At 40.4% G+C, this 21,686-nt stretch overlaps 2 protein-coding genes across 4 annotated transcripts in view; both read right to left on the bottom strand.

The window, feature by feature from the left end:
- Positions 1–16,085, bottom strand: part of camk1da (calcium/calmodulin-dependent protein kinase 1Da) — a 32,767-nt gene extending 16,682 nt beyond the window's left edge. For both annotated transcript variants that reach the window (XR_013278872.1, XM_077498770.1), the window contains exons 1-2: positions 15,522–16,085; positions 1,479–1,610 (exon numbers count right to left, since the gene is read on the bottom strand). Coding sequence is in view for 1 of the 2 variants with exons in the window: in XM_077498770.1 (XP_077354896.1) it covers positions 1,479–1,610; positions 15,522–15,751 (362 nt within the window). In the remaining variant the exon portion in view is untranslated. The remainder of the gene's footprint in view (positions 1–1,478; positions 1,611–15,521) is intronic.
- Positions 16,086–17,570: 1,485 nt separating this feature from the next.
- Positions 17,571–21,636, bottom strand: cdc123 (cell division cycle 123 homolog (S. cerevisiae)). 2 transcript variants are annotated; one of them, XM_077498776.1, is made up of 13 exons: positions 21,393–21,636; positions 21,125–21,196; positions 20,980–21,040; positions 20,742–20,774; positions 20,566–20,661; positions 20,387–20,493; positions 20,248–20,299; positions 20,062–20,137; positions 19,365–19,487; positions 19,256–19,284; positions 19,061–19,165; positions 18,859–18,996; positions 17,571–18,036 (listed from the first exon to the last, which is right to left on the bottom strand). In XM_077498776.1, the coding sequence occupies exons 1-13, from the start codon at positions 21,503–21,505 to the stop codon at positions 17,992–17,994; spliced, it is 1,050 nt and encodes a 349-aa protein (XP_077354902.1). In that variant the 5' UTR covers positions 21,506–21,636; the 3' UTR covers positions 17,571–17,991. The 2 variants fall into 2 exon arrangements, with proteins under 2 accessions (XP_077354902.1, XP_077354901.1); XM_077498775.1 differs by having other exon boundaries at positions 17,571–18,039; positions 21,393–21,628.
- Between the last annotated feature and the right edge of the window lie 50 nt (positions 21,637–21,686).

The following is a 21,686-nucleotide window of genomic DNA, read 5'->3' as shown; positions in this document are numbered from 1 at the left end:
TCAAAGGCATTCCCAGTAGGTGCCCAGGTGAGGATATACGAGTCATTATGAGTGCATGAGCGCTGTGATGGCAAGCCGGCGATAAAGCAGAGTGCCGTGATGTGACTCATCGGTAGTAGACGCGTGCAGACAAAGCCGTACAGGTTAGACAGCGATAGTGTGAGTGTGTGTATTAAAAGTCCGTGCGGGATAATGACAGAGTGCTTGCAGAAGAGCCCTTCGCAGATGCGACAGCTTCACACAAATCAAGCCGTTTTCATTCATACAATTCTGTTTTGGAACTGCGAATGGGAAACGAGTTGTTTGTTCCCATATGAGTAGATTTGTGTTTTTATTTTTTTTGTAGAGGGTGCTCTATTATGTGTAGCTGCAGCCTTGCAACCTAATGAGCTACAATAAGGATTATGCACGATAATATCGGTGGGCGATCATTATCGACAATTATTTGACTAATTGTCAAAAACATGCATGGCAGGTTAATTGGGCGCTCCGAATTGTCCCGAGGTGTGCTTGTGAGTGTGGATGGTTGTTCGTCTCTGTGTGTCCTGCGATTGGCTGGCAACCAGTCCAGGGTGTACCCCGCCTCCTACCCAGAGCCGGCTAAGATAGGCTCCAGCACCCGCCTTGTGAGGAATAAGCGGTCAAGAAAATGAATGGATGGATGGAAATTAATTTTGCAAACAATTATCAGCCTACTTAGCGATTATCATCACCGACAATTTCTGAATTATTGGTTTATCGGTATCGGTTGAATATAGCATTATCGTGCATCCCTAATAAGGATATTACATTAATGCCTTTTATGCATTCAAAAATGAGCAGTAGCCAGCAAAATAATGCCTTTAAACCATAGGTGCCAATTTTTAACCAGTGTGCTCCAAGAAATTAACCAATTTCACGTCATTGCTAGTAATATTGTCATAAATAAATGTATGTCGGGCGGTATGGTGATTGAGTGGTTGGCACATCTTTACGGTTCCGAGGTCTGGGTTTGAATCTCTCTCTTTGGACTCCATGAAGATTAGGAAACACTGCATTAGTGAATTGACATTTCAATGCCTTAAAATGGAGCCAATTAAATGAAAGACAACGATGATATTCACATCATTTGAAAACATATCAGCTTCACAGTGTTGGGACTTATTTGTCCCAGAAGCGTTGTAACAGAAACAAACACTTCCACATAAAAGAATAATGTCAGTTCATAATGTTCAATAAAAAGGATGAAATATGAATTAATAAGCTTTCACAAAGCAGTGTCAACCCACTCGTTGAAAAATGTTTCAGTGGTGAAAATGACTATCCGATGTATGCGAGATGGGATTTGGATCGTGACCTGGGGGTGGCTGATGGAGGGGCTTGTGATGCATGGCAAAGAAAGATAGGAGATGCATAGTTGCCCCAGTAACCATGAATTAGATGGCTCACACTAGTGTGCATGCGTGTGTTTGTGTGTGTGTGAGTTGCGCTGCTCTCACTTCCTCAGCACGGCGATCTCGTTCTCAATGCTGCTCTCTTTCCCCTTTAGAGCCTTTTTCGGGATGCACTTCACTGCAAACATCCGACCCGTCAGCTTCTCCTGGGCCAGGACCACCTCGGAAAAGGCTCCTCTGCAAAGACACAGACAGAGATCTAAATTCATATTTTCTCACGTAGCTTAAATAAGGAACCAAAATGTTAACGATAACCCTCAGTGTAATGCATTGTAGATGGACACATACAACAACAACAAAAAAAAGAGCTATTTTCTTTGTAAAGGCACAGTGATGATAAGGTTCTTTATTTGAGCAAGTGTATCTAATTTTGTGGCTGAGGAAAACTGTGTGCATTTCGAATTGGTTTACTCAATTGAAAGTGTCGCCGTGGTTACCGCTGTGATTGAGTGCAGCTCTCAAAACTTCGTTAACTGGGCCGGAGGAACAAAGTGAGTGGAACCGCTTCTAACGGAGGAAATTAGCATTTTAATTACTGATTCACTGGAGGCATTCTTCCACTGACGCAAAGTTGAAATATCCATGACACAAATATTAAAGGCAAATGAACTGAAATTCAAATTCAGCTATTTTTTCCATGCGTGTTCGGGGAAGTGTGCGCTGTATCAGAAAAACAAGCAGTGTGATGAATGAAAATGAGCCCATCGTGAGATCATCTGCCAGGACCAACAAAGCGGCCTTTAGCGTCACCAATTAGCCAAAATGCTAAACAACTTCCAATCCTTAACTGTTCAATATTCAACAGCTCTCTTCATCAAAACGTTTCAAATCTTGTAAAATCCATAGTTGTACAGCGCCACTGAATTGAAATCATATTAAACAAGATTAAACAATTTAAACTAACACTGTAAAAACAGAACAAACAAAAATATCCTAAAAGAAGACTTTGCTACGTTTTTTGTTTTTTTTTAAATATCAATGTGTGTGATAAAACAAGAAAAATCCAACCCAAAAATCGCAAAGAAGCCCTCCTATGAATGTATTTATGTTCAGTCTGACTGCTACTTTAATGGCTCTACACTCATTACTTGTGAAATTTCATTCATTCATTGTGTCATTTGGGAGCGAAGATACTAGTGCATGTTGTTCGCTCCTTCGCTCAGTTGTTTTAAAGTGGAGGTCAACCTTAAACATTTCTTGACAACATGTTACATGTGACCTCACGAGTCTAAGCATGACATTCTGATTAATATTACATTTGTGGAATATGATTTATTTAGCAAAATCCAGCCGTTTTTATCCATCTCAGGGTCGGCCATTTTGCCACTTGCTGTCGACTGAAGATGACATCACAGTTGCTCAGGTCTCAGGTGAAAAACCAATCACAGCGGAGCTACAGAAAACAGGTGAGCTGTGATTGGTCGCTGCCTGAGAAACACTGACATCATCTTCAGTGGACAGCAAGTGGCAAAATGGCCGTCCCCTGAGATGGATAAAACCGGCTGGATTTTGCTGATTAACTCATATTCCATATGGGGTTCACTTCCCCTTTAATTAATGTGTGTGTGTTCAAAAAACTCCAGCAGCTGATTAGGGTGGCACATAAGACAAGACTCCTCCTTTCTGCTATTTTGAACCTCTTTTCTGTAAAACAACCATGTTCAGACACATACAGAGAGACGGAAAACAGAAGGTTTCCTGCACGACCTGGCTCTCTGTGTTTTTCTCACGCCTCTCAGCTATTACCTCGTTCTCATGTCACCTTCACCTCCTCCCCTTGCCTTTTTGCCTCTCACCTCACGCTCGCCACGTTTGCTACCGTGACAAGTGATCATGCTGCCGGTTGCCCCTGGTAATGGGCCTTGGACTGGGACTGTCCGTCAAGCGCGCGCACACACACGGGAACGCAACACCTGCCCGCATCGATAATGGTTGTTGTGGTTGTTGGTGACGTCAAATCCAGACAAGACAAGTGCGTGGGATGTAGTGTTTGTGCTGTAGCTGCACACGGGCGCACTTGAGGCTTTTCATATATTCAAGACACTGGCCCACGCATAAATGAGCATCTATTATAAAACACACAAAGGGACCGTTATACAGTACGCACATACAAAGATACTTTAAAACTATGCGCTACTGCCTTGATGCCAACATACATGGAAAACTTCATAGGCTAAGAATTAGCATGAGGTAAATTCTGTAGAGTACATTTTACTCCAGAGTCTAATTGGGCTGATCTCAAATGACGTCACGTTTTGCTCATTAATATGCATGAGTCGGACAAAATAACAGCGTAGGACACGCATACACATCATTTTGGAAGAGAACGACAACCCAAGCGTGAATATTTCAACATGGTTCAATCGACAAAAACATTGTGCAACAGCTTAAACGGTGGTTGACATGCGGAGACCTCAAAGTGGGCAGAAAGAAAGCAGTTTTCATAGAAAGGTAAGATTTATTGTCTGATCGTTGCTGCCAATCCGGTGCGGTCTAGATGACTGCTAATACCGTGTTGGTCGCTAATTTTCACAAAAACGAAATACATTGAAGTCACGATTTTCATTTGAAGATTTTAAGCCTACCTTTCGGCTGTTACTTCTGTCTAGATATTTTTGTTAAAGTAGCGGGGTGACACAGTGACCGCTCACATCTTAGCGACACTGATCAACGAGCATGTTGTTTTAGGCATATGGTTCTATAGTGCTGATACTTTATATTAATTTTCACATCTAAGCAGCAGTGGCTTATGTAGGTAAACTCGAGGTATTATTGGTGCATTTTGGTCTTGGGGTTACGAAGATTCCAGCTGACAAGTGATATATGTGGGTTTGTTCTTCAAATCTTGAGTGGCTTTGAGTTCTTACCCTTTAAGCAATGGCCCTGAACACAACCAGTGTGACAGACAGTATGATAATACTCAAAGGCATTCATTCTTTATCCTCTGTGAAGAACGACTAATATTACTGCCACACTGAGACTGTGAGAAAGAATATGAGCCTCCACTATATCCATATGTCTAACCATGGTTAAGGATAAGAGCTGATGGCACCATAGAAATGCTCCTAATATAATTTGCCTTGGATTGATGCAAATGTTCATTGAATAAAATGTCAAGCTCAGTGTAATGCGGAAAAAGGTCAGAAGAGAGAGAGAGAAAGGATGCACTAAAAATGTAGATAGAGCGCAACTCAAACCCACACGTGCAGCACCGCTACGACCACAAGAGCAAGAAAATATCATCCATAAAATAACCTCACCCCAACCCGAAATGCCTTAAGGGTGTGATTGATTGGAATGGCGAGCTAGCGGCTCAACCACATTTCCTCCCATTTGAACTTGTGTAATTGTGTCGGTTCAGCTCCACTCAGTGTGCGTTTGGCAAACGAGAGCGCTCGCGAGGGAGGCACTTAAATAGAAGGACAAGGTGACAGTGACACATTTAACATGGAGACTGACAGCAGCCTCTCGTTTTAAAAAGGATGACAATACATTCATCTGAAAATCGGCGCTCATCAACTTCGTACAGAAACAGCTTTAGTTAAGTACGTTAAAATAATCCTTTCACCCTATACAGTCTTCCCTCGCTATAACGCGGTTCACTTTTCGCGGTCTCGCTGTATCGCGGATTTTTTTTAAAGTGCAATTTTGCGGATTTTTTTACAGTAATATACCCATTTTATAAAATTTATGAAGGTTTGAACATTGTCAATGTTTAAACAAGAGAGAAATGTGAGAACATGTAAATGCCTCAATGAGAAAAGTGTATAAATTGTGCGTCGGGGATTTTAGAGCCTTAAAACATTTATAAGAGTTGTAAAACATAAAGCTAGCTACTTCGCGGATTTCATTTATTGCGGGTATTTTTTGGAACCTAACCACAGCGGAAAACGAGGGAACACTGTAAAGCTAAACGTATCAAATTAAATACAAGACATTTCGAGCCCTCTATTTCATGAGTATAATATACTTCTCCATATTTAAACCTTGATGTATATGATCTGACACATGCATTGCATGGATAATCCATTAGAGGGCAGTATCAACCAGCTGATGGCTTTTCCAGCAACCTTGCAAGATCGCCCCAAATGAGAAAGGAGAGATGCCTATGCTTATTAATAGTGGGAAATATATATTCTGATTTTGGGAAATACTAATATGTTTGATGTCTATTATTATATTTTTGACTGTTATAAATGTATGAATTTAAAGCACTGTGACCAAATGTATCAAATATGACACAAATCAAGTCATATGTGGAAGTTGATTTTCAAAAAAAGAAGAAAAGAAGAAAGTCCCAAAAGGACCAATACATCTATTTACAAAGAATCTGAATTTTCTCTCATATATTTCATAGTTCAGTTATAGGGTTTAAATACTGCCATTGTTATGACAGTGGAAGTTTGACACAGGAACAAACAAAACAAAAAACAAAAAAAGTAAAATAATATCCGAGAACGGGCTGCACATTATGATTCCACTGACCAACCCTACATCCTTAAAATGAGCCCAAGAATATTTTAGTACACAAAAGGGTGAATTGGAATACTTGATCCTAACAACATCAGCTCAATTATTATTCATTTTGGAGAGAAAAATCGACTCCCAGATTACAGGTAAGCATGTAATCTCTTCATGCTACAACAAAGCTTAGGGGATGCCTTTGAAAAGCAAGTGTGTGCTTGCGCACTGCGGTGCACAAAAACCCACAACTCATCTTTCTTCTCGTTGTTACACGGCTAGTGATATTACTTCCTCAGGTCATGAGTTTCACTTTATTTGAACAAAATCTCTCTGTGACTCGTGTCAATTTCTTTCTTTAGGGATTTGCACACTTGCATGTTAGCAGCCAGTTAAATTATGGAACAGTAAGAGCAGCGCTGGTCATTTCAATGTGTTTAAGCAACACTGAATTTTGAACTCGAATGAATGAATGAATGAAAGCTTGCTTTCATTAAGCCGTGCACAAACACACACTCACACATAGACATGCATCCCGCAGAGAGGAATAAAGCCATCCCTGTAAATCTGCTCTTGCCATATAAATAATTTGCAGTTTAATCAAAGAGGTGGCAGTTGCCTCTGAATGGACACACATATGCAGACGCACGCATACACGCAAAGGCCTTAATAATGACAGGGCAATGCCGGAGATAACACGCTACTGACGTCATTGGCATGAGCACACATGCTCCTTTGATTTCATGTGCAAACTGATTTAACTGTGTAGCATTGTCTTGATGCCATTGAAGCGCGCGCGCGCATACGCACAGACACACGTGCATAGATGGAGTGATGAATGAGGCGGAGAGATAAGAAGTTTGAACCGAGGCTTTGTGCGTAGGCGGCTTCGAGGGAGAGGATGACATTGGTTTTGTATTGTCAATGAATATTTTGAAGTCAAATAAAGGCTTTTGTGATATTATGCAGCCTCCTTCGCTTTACATTACGCTCATTAAAAGGCCGATGTGCTCACCCTTTCATCAATGTGATGCAAGACAGGATGAGTGCCGTCAAAACAAAGATGCAGCTATTTGAGTAAACGGAAACCTTATCAGTATTCAATTGATTAATCTGATTCATTTTAATTTTGCATTAAAGTTTATTACAAAAGCATTTTGTTTCCCTGATTACCGTTTATTAACCAATGATTGGGGTTATTTCGTGTTTTGTATTCATATAGTGATGGAAAAAAAAGGGGGGGGGGATTGATGTACTACAGTATGTAACCAGTTTAGTCATTGTTTTGACTACAGAAATCAGTACACAATTATTGCTGATATGCTGAAAAGGACTTGGACAATTTAAAAAAAAAAAAAATGGGGCCAAAAGATTACTCAATTAGTAAAATAGTTGTCGATTAATTTGATAATTGATTACTGGTCGATTAATCAATTCATTTTGACAGCACTAGTTCTTATTGATCAACCACAATCAGCACTGTGTCATGATTTACTGGAGAATCAAGGATACAATTCAACAGCGACATAAAGCCAACAGATTGAATAATTTCCCTCCACATCCCAAGAACATGTTTGTGAGTTTTTTGTCTATATGTGCCCAGCAATTGACTGTCAAAATGTTTTCTTCATCTTGCAGCTCCTTCAGGACCCTTTTTAAGGGTTTGTTGTGGGGTTTCAACCACATGTGGAAAAAAAAAAAAAAAAAAAACGCTTTGCTGAATCACTATGGCAACAGGAGGCTTGGCGTGATGGGTGAAGATTCTATGACAGCGGCAATGGGGCATAAAAAGAAGACAACACAAAAACGTCTTGCACAAACACATACATGCGCTCCATTAGTAAAAACATTAACATGTAAAGTGAAATGAGGGGAAGAGAGTAAACAGCCCCATGTTGCTTTTCCTACTTTTTGTGCACGATATACCGGTAGGCACATTCACACAGCTCATGGACTTAAATGGTACTGTTGCCACGGCAGCAATTAAGAGCCAATTATAGTCTGTATGCTCGATGTGGTTCCAATGGCAAGAGAAGACGACGACAGAACTCGCCGAAAGAAAATGCCTGCACTCTCTTCTGAGTAATTCTAAAACAAATCTGCACAATTGGCAGGGAGTTGGTCTCAAAGTGCGTAATTGGAGCCATTGCCCATATGGGTCGGCCAGAACGGACAGATGGAACATGCGTGTGGAGCTCTGTAGGACAAAATTAAACATTAACAGAAAAACAAGAAGCACGCACGCATGGCGGAATCCTGGCAGGCCACCGTGTGGCGAGGATAAAAGAAAGGGATGAATCGATGCATTGGAAGAAAAGCACAGTTGAGAAAATAAGCCAATCTCATTAGACGAGTACCTAATGTTCAAGTAATTGCCATATCAAAAGAGACATCATTTGCATGGCACAGCTCAGCGTTTCATTGATTCATTGAAAGTGAGCCGACTGAATGAAAGAACGATGGTGCTCATTTGTCTGCATTGTGTTCATATCACACATATCCAAACGCAGTCACGTATGAATTTGCCATGGCAACAACCCGAACCGACACAAGATGCAAGGAGGCTTCCCTTCTGTTTACATTTATCATAATGGAAATAGCAACAGGAGAATAACAATGTCTAAGTGTAAATTCTTATGATGGTTCATCAAGAGCCGCTTCGTGGCTTTAAAATGTAATTCAATTCAAAATGTAGGATGACGAAGAACAAACCAAGGCATGTCTAGACATGTGGAAATTGTCAGCCTGCAATTCCTCGGCTCTGTAATGACAATTCCTGTGATGTGGTCCGATCATAACGAGACCACCTGTAGCGTTTAGAAAGACACACTCACCATTGACACTGTCATTCGGTGCACAGACTAGAAAAAAATGTCAGTTACACAGGCTTCCCTGGGATGTAATAATACACTGTGCCGGTTCTGATTCACTCTTTCCTGACCTTCTAAATCTCCACCATTGACAGCCTGAATATTGCCACGGTAATAAAGTGGCAAATCAAAACGTGCATGTTCAGCTCGGAAGCAATGATCGAGAATCGGACGATTGAGGTCACGTGAAGAGCGAGACGTGTGAGGAGAGCCTTCTTTTTAATCATCAACACCATCTTTGACCTCATAATCGTAATTCACACTGCAGGGTGGAGTTTAATAGAAATATTCATATCGCCATTCATAAAAGAATAAGTGATTTGATATCAATTATACTAAACGGCACAAAGGGCTTTTGTGATTCAATCTATGTCTGGTCCTTAAATATTAGGGATGTACTACCCCGAGCAAAAAGTATGGAATCACCAGTCTTGGACGAGCACTCACTCAGACGTTTAATTCTCTAGATCAAACTCAAATAAAAAGCATGAAACAGTCGTAAGGTCATTCCAAAGTGCAACATCTTCGCTTTCAGAAACACGAAAAGAAATGAAGAAAAAACATTGTACTGGTCAGTAAATGTTACTTTTATAGAGCAAGTGCAGGGAAATAAGGCATGCCAATCTCTGAGGCATGGACTTGATGAGTGACTTACAGTATTCTTCATCAATCTGGTGCCAAATCTCTTTGATTGCAGTTGCCAGATCATCTTTGCAGATCGGAGCCTTGCTGTGGACCTTTTTTTTTCAATTTCCACCACAGGTTTTCAATTGGGTTGAGATCTGGGCTATTTGCAGGCCATGACATTGACTGGATGCGTCTTTCTCCAAGGAATGCTTTCACAGTTTTTGCTCTGTGGCATGATGCATTGCCATTTTGGAAAATGATTTCATCATCCCCAAAAATGTTTTCAATTGAAGGGATAAGAAAGCTGTCCAAAATGTCAATGTAAACTTGTGCATTTTATTGAATTCCCTATGCGAGAATGTTGGCTACATTAGGAGACGCAACGAATGTTATCAAACTGCAAAAGACCCATGCAGAGTCTGAGATTTGGTAGCAAAACCACAGCAGACTGTTTAAACAAACGACAAGCTGCTAGACTGTACGGCTGTTTCATTCCAAAAACATCCCTGAGTATGCAACTCCTACTCTAAATGTAGGCTATAATCAAGATTTAAGATGAAAGTGCTTACAGTAGAATCTAAGAACACGCTCATACTTGCTTTTGCTTTGACTTACCAACCAATGTAACTAAATTCCAATCAGATTGCACCATTTCGCACATATAATACAACAGGCGTTAACATGAGTGCTCCAGACCAAACCTCATCATGAATCTTGGCTCGATGACCATTGCGAACATCGAATATGGTCCACAACTTGTCTCCAGGGGAAGTTGTTCACGCACAGCAGAGAGAATCTATGCCCGAGTATTGTTGTATGCTCTATTTAACTCCAGTTAGCTTCAAAGTGCAGATAGTTTGAAGATGGAGGAGGGCAGAAGATTGAGGGGATTTGCGGAAGAACGAGTCAGGAAGGGGTTTAAAAAATATTTTAAATTATGTGTTTTTTTCTATCGCACAATACAGAATGTATACCCTAGGTGCAAACGAATCAGTGTTTCACATCACAGTGCGAGGCTTAGCAGAGTGTCATGTGTGAGTGTGTGCCTATATTTACATGCATTTGTGAGTGTTCCTAAATCATTCAATGTTTGTGTGTAGTCTCCGTCTCCATCCAGCCTTTAATTTCATGAAGTGTTCCATTAACCACCAATGAATCTTCACGTTAAATGGCTCCTGGTGGACAAAAGCCAGTACCTCGTCCAGACTATAGCTACATTATGTGTATTTCTCACAAGTTCAGAGTTTTTTTCTTGCAAATATGCCCAATTTATTTCTCCTAGATTTGTGAGTTTTTTCCTTTGATTGTAAAGTAATTGAATGAAAACTTTGCTCTGGTCTTCATGTCAGGTCGCTTTGAAAGATTGAAATTTTCTCCTCAGTCAATGTGGTGTTGGGGGGACAGACTTTAAGGTAATTTTGTGAAACAAACATAGCCGCTTTATGTTAATTTGACTGTTCTAGGACACGTAGCGTACAATGCTTGAGGGGGAAAAACCACATTCATATTCACACTGCATCTACACGGCCAGTGTTTTCTGCCAACTAAACAGTGGATGATGCACCTTTATCTCACAAGACAAAAACAGACATGTACCAGCATGCTGACTTACTGATAGCAGGCACACAATTGCAGTCCTTAGGAGCAGAGAACGACCTTCTACTGTAGAAAAGATGAAACTACACCAGCCGAAAAAAAACTGCATTGCTGTGGCAGTAAAATACACTTGGAATAAATCATTACGCTATTCTGTTTGTACTTGGTATGATAAGTTTTAGGAACTGGAATTGTGCTTTTCTTCCCACACATCTTCTCACTTAAGACAAACTAACCAACAAGTCGTTATGTTTCATAAGGAAGTAAAATACTGCACCATGAAAACCAACCTCCCTGACTCCCACGACCAACAAAACAAGTTTTGGCTCCTCCAGACAACAAGCGGCGTATTAGTCCGAGCAATCCGCAGCTCTGATTTCCCTCAAGAAAAGCAGATATCATCAAGACACAGTGGGATTGTGCAACATCACTGAAACCAAATCTAAACAGTTGCTCCGATACAGCCAACAAAGCACTTGAATTTCTGCAGTTGCCATCAGATCTTCTGTGCGTGAGGGAAGATGGATGGACAAAATCTTCAGCCTGGTCTTTTCTTTTTTTTTTGGTCTTGTCTCCTTAAGTGACGCAGCAGAAGAACAGGACAAGTTGTGCCAGTTGAGAATCAGATGTAGTTGTTAGAAAAGAATAAAAGCCTTTGCCCAAATGAAAACTATTTTTATGCTCATTATAATCTCATAATCTTCTGCATACGTGTGGGTATAAGAAAGTAGACCTTGTTCTTTCCATTGTCTGATATTCTATTATCACTTTGCTTTTAGGCAAAGCAAGAAGTCTGTTTGGCGGACCTCAAGTAATGAAACTGCGACGGGAAAACCCCAAAAACCAAAGTCGCGTTTCTGTCGCTTCACTTTTTGCCCCACTTTAAAAAGGACTGATGACTACATGGGCGAAAAACGAGTTCAGTTTGTTGAGAAACGTTTTTTTTTGTTTTGTTCAAAAGTTAAAACATAAAGTGTTTTTAAACAAACTCCCCCACATTTGTCCGCGAGCTTTTAGCTAAAAGGCCATTACGAGCTGGATGTGATTGCTCAGAGGCTTAAAATAGTGGCACCATCCGATAATGGACTCTAGTTTACGGTCATTAATGCACGGGATGCACGTGTCAATCTGCGAAGCGAGACCCTCGGAATGCAGACCTCTCTGCGTGCAAAACAGTAATATTGCCATCAACACATTTAGTTTTGAGTGAGGTCTCGACAGCTGGTAGATGTGTGGTAGAATGTGTACGTGCGGCATGTTCAAAGAGGGGAAAGTCACACTGATGCTCTGCTGCTTTTTCAACTGTTGTGCGGGGGAACAAAAAGCAAAAACACCCCTCTCATGGTATTTTAGCCAAGAGTTGGCTCCTCTCTGAAGTGTGATAACTAAGTCATTTATGAATATATATATATATATATATTTTTTTAATGCCAATATTTGGACAAATACTGCACAATGTGACGTCTGTGTGAGAGAGACTTAAATGTTCACATTTAGTCAACATACAATCTAGCGCTGTGAGCATCAAGGAGACAAGCAGCTGTAGATTGTCGGATTTTTTTTTAGCCGTGTTAATTCATGATCGTTATTTTCCGCACAACAAGCGTATTAAAAAAAAAGAAAAAAAAAGCGCTATAGGTAGAGACCTAAAGACAGTATGGAAGTGGGTGTGGGTGGGTGCTCTGCAGTCCCAGAAAGAGAGGTGGGAACAGAGCCAGCAGCTGGGAATTAGAGCATCAATTAAGGGCAACGTGCCCTGGGTGGCACGGCAACATTCCCACAATGCATCACCATCAGCGCTATCGCACATGACACAAGTGCGCTGTCGCACACTTTGTCTTTCCGGGTGCCTCTTTTCTTCCCTTTCCTTGTCATCCGCTGACACTTGGCTGCACCTGTTACATGGAAACTGGTAGGAAAACTCAGCCAACTTGCACAGCAAGTTCTTTTTTTAGAGCCATGTCCTCCTCTCACGCCTCCTGTTGAGCAGTGCAGGTGAGACACAAAAAACAAGAACCCGAGTATTAAATTATTGAAGAGTGAAGGACGCTGGCGTACACACCCGCGAGGGTAAGATGACACCCACCCCTTTAGTTTCAGTTATTTAGTTGTTTTCATTGATCATAATTAATAACCTTTCTGTCAGAAACTAGACAGCAAATGGTCCCATGGCAGACTTCACAGGAGACGCACACGTGCAGTTTATGCCAAGGGCAGTGCGAACCAGTAAGGGAAGTCAAGCATGATGGGATAGATAGGTGACATCACATCCTGTCTCATTTAATTCATAGGAAACTCTCCTGAGAGAATGCGCCCACATGCACCAGCACAAGCTGCTCTATTTGTTATCTCTGGGTATCCTATCAAGCGCCACCTTTGGAAAAACAGCTCATTTCTGCTGCTAATCAAAAATCGCTCCTCCGTGACTGCTTGTTTGCCACCCACTTCTTTGATTCTGCTGATGCATCAAAACTAGCAGCACTTTTGGTTAATGTGTGGTGACAGCAGAGGCAATTGGGATCCTGGGCCATGTTCCATTCGGCATATGGTCAACAATATGTTGAAAGTTTACCGTTTTGAACATTGTGTCCGTTTCAACTTCCTGCTCAAGTCAGGCCTCATTACACAACCTGCCCAAATCGTCGTCTTCTATTCAGGTTGTAGTCCCTCTAAATCCCGACACTGTTAATCCCAATCTGAATCCTCCCCTTTGCATCCGCATCCCCCTCCTACTGCTCCTCCAGGCTGCCGTCCAAACCAGTCGCAGGAAAAAAAAAAAACACAGCAGACTGCGACGAGCTGTCGGGATTATGGGGAGGCAGGAAAAACAGAAGCAGAGGAAGGAGAAAAACGTTCCTCTCAAGACACAAGAGTGTCAATTCAAGTGGGGAAAAAAAAAGTGTAAGTGCGACAACAAAACTGTCGCTGGTGCTGAGAGAGCGTCTTGTTTCCCAATCCACCCATTTTCTATAGAGATTGTGAAAATTTAGGACCTTCATTAATGTTTTGGGGAGAACACAACCAAATTTCAAACACAGAACCTCTGAACTGTGACCCAAACGGACTAACCACTCGACGGCTGTGCTGACTGATGTGTTATTGTGCAAAAGTCTTGGGCCACCATTAGCTTTGTTTTATGGGCCTTGTCTAGAGTAATCAACATGACTAAAGCTGCTGTTAAAAAAAAACCTTGTAGTGGAATGGAGCAGGGTAATAATCTGCATATGGCTACATAAAATGATTGGTTGTGTTCAAAATAATAGCACTGGAACTGTTGAACCCTCGGAATCATGTTTGTTACCCATTCTTCTTTAACCGGAGTAGCCTTCTAACAAAGACAGAAAGATAAACATTAATATTGCATAGCTCCAAAAATTGTATTTACCGGTACTAATAGTTCATCGCATCCCATATGATCAATATGGCATCACTAAAACAAATAATGTAATGGTGGCCTAAGACATTTGCACAGTACGCCTACAGTATGGTATAATATATAACCATCTATAATAAATTCTAAATAATATTAACAATAGATTTTTAGGACAAACAACAACTGAAAAGGGCTGAGTATCGATTCTAATTTCCTCAATCGATTTGATATGAATTGTGATTCACTTCAATTCAATCCGATTAAGATTAAGCTTAATTATGGAACATCAATTCTTCTTAAATGTCGACACGATAAAAACTCCACAAATATTAAATTCCAAGGTAAATTTTGCAGAGGCAGTAACTGGTCGAATGATTTAGTTTATTAATGAAAGTAACACCTGTTATAATTGCTTAAGTGTTACACAAACATTGACATCAGCAAGGATGAGATTAAAATATTTTCATAATTCTAATTTAATAATTGTAAAAATAAACTTAAGATTCTGAATTGTCTTAAAGTGCAATAAGTCAGCAGTCATGTCTTTCATAAATGTAAGAAAATACTTTAAATTCATGTGAACAGAAAATTTCAAGAAAACAGTATGATACAAAATAAATTAAAAAACGGCCTCCAAAATTCTATTTAATTAAGAATTTAAGAGATATTTAAATAATCGATTCACGATTTTATGAATCGATATTGCTCAAAAAAGGGAAATCGATTCGATACAGATTATTCGATTTTTTAAACCCAGCCCTGAACTGAACATATAAAACTGTAGTAACAATTTAGTCCACTTCCTAGTTAGAATACATTACCATGTAACACACAATGACAATTTCAGCATCATCCAAATATGAATAACCAAAACCAGAAATATAGTCACACCCTTTCTATAGTTTAGTTTCCATATACCGTATACAGAAAATATTATGTAAATGAGTGATTAGTGCAATGACGTTAATTGGAAAACAAATAATATATATTAGAACTGTGACAGTAATTAATGACACCTGTCAAGCCTCCGCAACTGAAGATCATTATCCCAAATGAGAATATTTCTTGATCCAGTGTCTAAAGTACAGCGATGTCACCGCAAAGTCACTTTGTTTGGATGCTCGAGAAATGCCAAGGGCGGTCAAAGTTGGTTGTACTCACGTCCCGAGGACTTCCTTCAAATCAAACATCTTCTTGATGTCGTCGACCTGCTTCTTCCACGTCTCCCCCCCGCTGGTGTCTCCGTTTTCCCGGGCCATGGCGCTGCTCAATACCGGGGGGTGGGGGGGGAAGGGGGGACGCGGGCAACAAAAGGATACAAATGTAAACAACAAAGGGTGAATTCTGTGAGGGCTGTCCCGGTAGTGAGAGCTCAGCTGCGGCAGGACCATGTGAGTCCTCCAGCAGGTTACCGTGTCCCTGCTCCTTTTCTCTCACTCCTCCTCTTCATCACTCTCTCTCCCCCCCGCCTCCTCCTCTTGTCCCCGGCAGGCTGTCAAATTTCCGGGTGTACTTCCACTTCCTGTTGGGGCCTTTCAATAAGCGGATGTTTAGCTAACTCTTAACCAATGTTTCATCACAACAGGGAATGCAATTTTTGTTTGTTTTACACTACTTGCTTTTTTAAAATTCAAAACATATACCATCAAATTTGATTTCGGTTTTCATCATTCTAATTGTTTTTACAAATTTACTTTTTCCACTGTTCAGAGATTCCACATGACTTTTCAAATCCTGTTTCATTAAAAACAAGACATTTACGGCATGTAGCTTCACAGATAGATACCCACCATTTCCCTTGATATATCACACACTGGTCAATCTAAAATCCATTTTAGTACTGAAATTTGACCAGTACATGCCTCAGAATGCAGAAACTTTGTGTGAAGCGATGGCAATAAAACGTCATTGAGAGACATTGTTTTATTTTCATTGTTTTACACATTCCTCATCTACAAATGACCGGGCCCATCTGTCCCTTTTTACAATCAAATGTGCCTTTGACCAAAGAATTTTGCCCTTAGACATGAAACGATAATTCATTGTTTCTCCTTTTATTTTGGAGGGAAGACCCTGCAATTTCCTGTATTTACCTCAGCATCTCTTTCAAACTTGATGTAAGAAATGCTGTCACCTGGAGATTAATTGAAAAGCTGTCAGCGCCTTTCCAGTTTTGGCAATGCAGCACAATAAAACAACAAACAATATTCCTCCCGTCATTTAGGTCAGCATAGACCCAACTAGATTACTACATTACTGTTAGCACACTGTTGGGGGGTGGGGAGCTCTGATCCTCACTCTGACAGCTGTAGAGGTCATCTCAGGCTGTACGACAACAACACTGGCCTTAATACTTGCATGGACACAGGCAGTGAAGAAGGTGGTGGGGGTGAGGCGCAGTCCTGGCTGCTCATGAGTATTCTGGCTGCAAAGCACTGCAGCCCTTTCTCCGTTGTAGCCAAGGAAAACACCTCTGGCTCTTCACCCCCTCCCCCCCTGTTCCCACTTTTGACTGAGTCAGCAAATTGTGCCGTGTTGGCATCGTGAACCTTGCTTTAAAAGTCACATTTTGTGTCATACAAGCATACACTGCAGAATAAATAAAACAGAGTAAAGGTACTCACTACTCACCCTTGGTGTGACAGACTGGACGGTGTTTTCATGGTGATTTTGTCAGAGACTAGTTTGGGGAGGAGCTGAATTCAACCGGAAAAGTCTTTGCATTGCTTACTTAAATATGAGTTCTTTTTGTTTCAGATCCTTAGGCAATAAACTGGTCCCTGTTTTGCCTTTTGCTTCCTTGCTCAATTAATTTATGCAATTGATTATCTAATAATTGCTATGAATGCTCACACAAATCAAACATATTCAGTATGAACATAGGTCAAAGCAGGACACCGCAGCCTTATGTTTCCCTGCAGCCCATAATGATGATAAACCTGCAGCATTTTCCACACTCAGGGTCTTTAACTATAACTCCCACCTCGCCAGATTTTTCTCCACTCCTGTAATTGCTATTTCAATCCAGCCGAGGGGGGCGGAAGCGAGGTTGGGGGAACTACACACTTGAGCATACACACCACACAACACAAATTAAAGAGGGCCGCTCGGAGCTCATTTAGCTCGTGGCGTAATTGGAGCCGTTACGTAAAAGCACAATCAATTCCTAATGTGCTAGTTTGGCGGCATCCACCAGACGTGACAGCTCAGTCGATATATGACAAGAAGTTTAATGGGGTTCCGTCGGGCCGCGGTCTACAGAGATGCATGATGGGAAAACAGCAGACATTTAAAAAATAAAATAAAATGTGCGTGTGTGTGTGTGTGTGGTTGGGGGATCGAGGCAATGAGTGTGTCAGGAGTGCTCAGATTAAATTGGCCGGGACGAGCGGGAGAACGGCGACAAAGAAGCATTAAAGGTGACTGTGTGATCAAGAGCTTTAGTGTTAAATAAAGGAGTCCGTTAAAGACTTAAAACACATTGGCAAACTCATGCTGGGTTTGTGCATTAGGAAAACAGATGAAAAGAACAGACAAAAGCATGACATTATCTACCGTAATCCTTATAATTCTCTTTTGTCACATGTGAAACTCCATATTGATTGCTTCAGGACAATTTTCATGGAGAACATCACTGAGGCGCCTCCTCATCCTCTTCGTCCTCTTGTTGGCTTTTCTGCTGTTGGGTTAAAAGACAGTCGTTTAGTGAAGACATCAACTCAATGATGGGATGTTGAGTGTGAGTTGTTGTTAAGGTTTAATATTATTATAATTAATTATTAAAGGCCCACGACGCAACTTAAGACTTATATTGGAGTGTTAAAATAACCATATTTTTCACCCAAACGTTTTAATATGTTCTATTGCAATAAAAACAGGGCCCTACCAAAAGAAAGATTAGAGTCTCTTCATTCACCAGGAAGAAGTATATTTGTATCGGTTTCAGTTTTGCAGCAATTAGCATTAGAATATGGCTAGGTTTCACCAATATTCACATTCCTGGTGAAAACACTGACAAAAAGAGCTTGTTGCTACATGGGCCTGGCTGATCTCTTATACTCTCCTGCCACCTGCTGGCCATTTTTAATAACTACTATTGCTTTCATGTCAGAAGGTGCATCAAAGCCTTCTGTATGCTCTTGCATTAACAAAATAAAATAAACATATAAACACGTTTTTTGGGTGGGAAGGACAAAATATTAAGAAAACGGTTTAACACGTTTTTGGGATAGAATGAGTTATCACTGTACTTTCTTTAAAAAATGATAACTATAGGCTTGTATTTGAGCATTGTGTCTATATTTTTGTGTATTCCACTTGATCATGTTTGAATGGCGAAACAAGGTGTCAATATAGGGAAGAGTTAGGATGCAATGTGATTTTTTTTCCCCCTCCATGATTACACATGATTAAATTACCTGTCTGTAAAATGCCATATGTGAAAACATGTTTAGTGTGCTGCTCTTTCTTACAGCTTTCTTTCGCTAAATCCACTCACCAGCTTGAGGAAGTCGATGAGCTTGTAAGCGTCCTCTCCCGTGGAGAGGTCCACAAAGTCCCGTGGGATTCGGTAGCTCAAGCAGGGACTGGGCTGCACCGTCACCTCGCTGGTGGTGTAGCGGAAAGCCGGCCCGTCCTGCAACACAGGTCAGCGCGTTTGTATGGCGATGGGGATGGCGGTACAAGTGTCCGTGTCTAACCTGCCGCTGGGCGATTTCCCCACCGGACGTCAGCTCCTCCCAGCTGAACAGGAGAGAGTCAGTGACCTCGCCGAATGGGTTCAGATCGATGAGCCACACCCTCCCCTTGCAAACGGTCATACAATAAATGGGGAAAAAAACAGCATGAGTCTCTTTTTTTTTTATCTTAGGTTATCGCAAATATCTCATGTTTACCTGGCTATCCCTGTAGACATCCAACACAACTGTAAAATAAATACACAAGTCAGTACAGTTAACAAATTCTCGATATCAAAAGTTGATGAGGCAACAAATATAAACTCACAGTCCTCATCCAAGAAGTTATACTGGATGTGCTGGCTAAAAAAGTGGTGGATGGCATGAACAATGGAGTCCTCCTGCTTCAAGATGTGTGGATAATACTGAGTGTAGTCTCTTTGACTGATTGCTGGTAACACAAAGAAACAAACAGGTAACTAATGAATGTCTACACAAGCACATTAAACATGATATAAAATGTACTAACATTTTTTCTTTGTGGTTGTTTGTTCAAATTGTTTGGCCCAACAGCCCACATACAAAACACATTACATCACAAAAATACAAAACATACATCTGTAATCTGTATTTTGACCATTTATCCACAGGGAAAATGAGCTAAATACAATTTAATAGGAAATAGTTATGTTATATTTAAGGTCTTATGGCGCCACCTATTGGTCTGGCATATATTCTAGTATTTTTAAACAGGATTTTTCTTTTTAAATAATAGATTTTCTTGTCCTTTTTTTTAAGAACTTATTGTTTATTTAGGTTTTTACTGCTTTTAGCCATGCAGAAATGCTCTTTTAAATAAAAGACACTTGATAAATCATTTTTTGTGTTATCACATAAGATTGAGAGGTGAGAAATTGGTCTATAACCTCATGTGATTAATAGAAAAACAAAATAAAAGGTACACTATGCATGATGACAAAAGGCATAATACTGCGAGAGGAAGCATGCATGCTAACTAGTCATACCAATTAGTTTATTCTCCTTAACAAAACAGCGGAACTCTCCGCCAGGGATCAACTCGCTCCACTTTCTCAGGACCAGCTAAGGAGATGAGAGAAGAGAATACATAGCACATTTAAAAACATTAAAAAATAATAATAAAAAAAAGTCACACTACTTTATTTCATTCAACCATACTATTTTCTGAATACCTCATAATTGATGACAGGATTGGGGGAATCCTGGTCATTGCAGTGAAGGAATCTGCACACAAATGAGAATGATAAAGATGAAGGGAAAAAAAACTTTCTGCTTTATAGGTCTGTTATAAAAGCTCATGCTTATGCTTACGGCTGTGTGAGGTCATGGGTGATGAAGTCAGAGCTTTTGAAGAGGAGAAATATTTCGCTTAGACTCTGACATTGAAGGGAGCTGTTCAGCGCAATCCAGTTGGCGTCCTAAAATGGTCACACAATATAACAACTGACTGGAAAAAAAAAAAAAAAAAAACTCTTCAATTTTGTTCTTACCTTTGGAGCACTCCAGTTGAGTTTAGGAAAAACACGACCGCCCAGAGAATTTACCGCCTCCAGCACCTTGGCTGTGAATTCTGGGAATTCGGGAGCCTGGTGGACACACAAATAGGGATGAAGTTGTGCAATTTTCCATCATTAGAATGTGTGTAAATTAAGTTTTAGTTGCTTACTGTGACTGTGGTGGTTGTTTCATCATCTGACCACTATAGGGGTGTAAAGGAAACAAGGCTGCTATGTCAAAACATCACAAATACAGTACACAGGCGCAAGACATTGCAGTAGAGCTAAAGTTTGGACTTAAAATCAGTTGTCAGAAAAGTCACTAAAAATAATGGCTAAATTGGCAACAGTGACTTGCATTTTTACTACCATAATTAATACTTTTAAATGCCAGTTAAATGCCCTCACCTGAATGTCTTCCTCAGCATCCGAATCGTTGTTAATGTGCGTCTCCTGTGCTATGTGGTCACTTGTGTGTGTTGCAAAAAGGAGTCAACTTATTAGAATAAAACTATCAGTTTTGTTTTAGGTGTTTGTGTGTGGGGCTTCATACCTCCCAGAGACTACCAGTGTCCCATCGTCCAGTAGGTAATCTATTACATTTTGAGGCAGTGGAAGAATGAGACTGCAAGATAAATACACGATGAGGGAAAAAACTAACAAGAATTAAGACAAAAGTGGAAGCAAGATGGTACAGTAACAAACACGGATCATGGTGACTGGAGATGTCTACAGTCTAAAACCTACAGTTCGCTATGGTCAAGGAAAAAAAAAAGATTGCAGAAATAAAGCCATTTTGACAAACATAAAGACCTTGTTACCTTTTAATTGTATGCTGCTTAAATATCGGATACCAAACGGAAAATTGACAATGAGCAACTTGCTCCTTCTTCATGCTGCAATTTCCCGTAGCGGAATAACGTCCGTCAGTCATTATCTTCCGAACACTTCTTGAGTGCAGTACTGTACTTTTTCCTTTCCCACCATTAAAACAAATTATGAGTTACCTCCTATTATAATAAACGTAATCCAACCAACAATTTCTTTTAAGTCATATTTATTTGTTTAACAATTCTGATATTTTAAAAAAATCGACTATTGATCTGAAACATCAA

This window comes from Festucalex cinctus, chromosome 16 (genome assembly GCF_051991245.1).
Source record: "Festucalex cinctus isolate MCC-2025b chromosome 16, RoL_Fcin_1.0, whole genome shotgun sequence".
Classification (NCBI taxonomy): Eukaryota; Metazoa; Chordata; class Actinopteri; order Syngnathiformes; family Syngnathidae; genus Festucalex; species Festucalex cinctus.
This window is presented reverse-complemented; position numbering and strand designations above follow the sequence as displayed.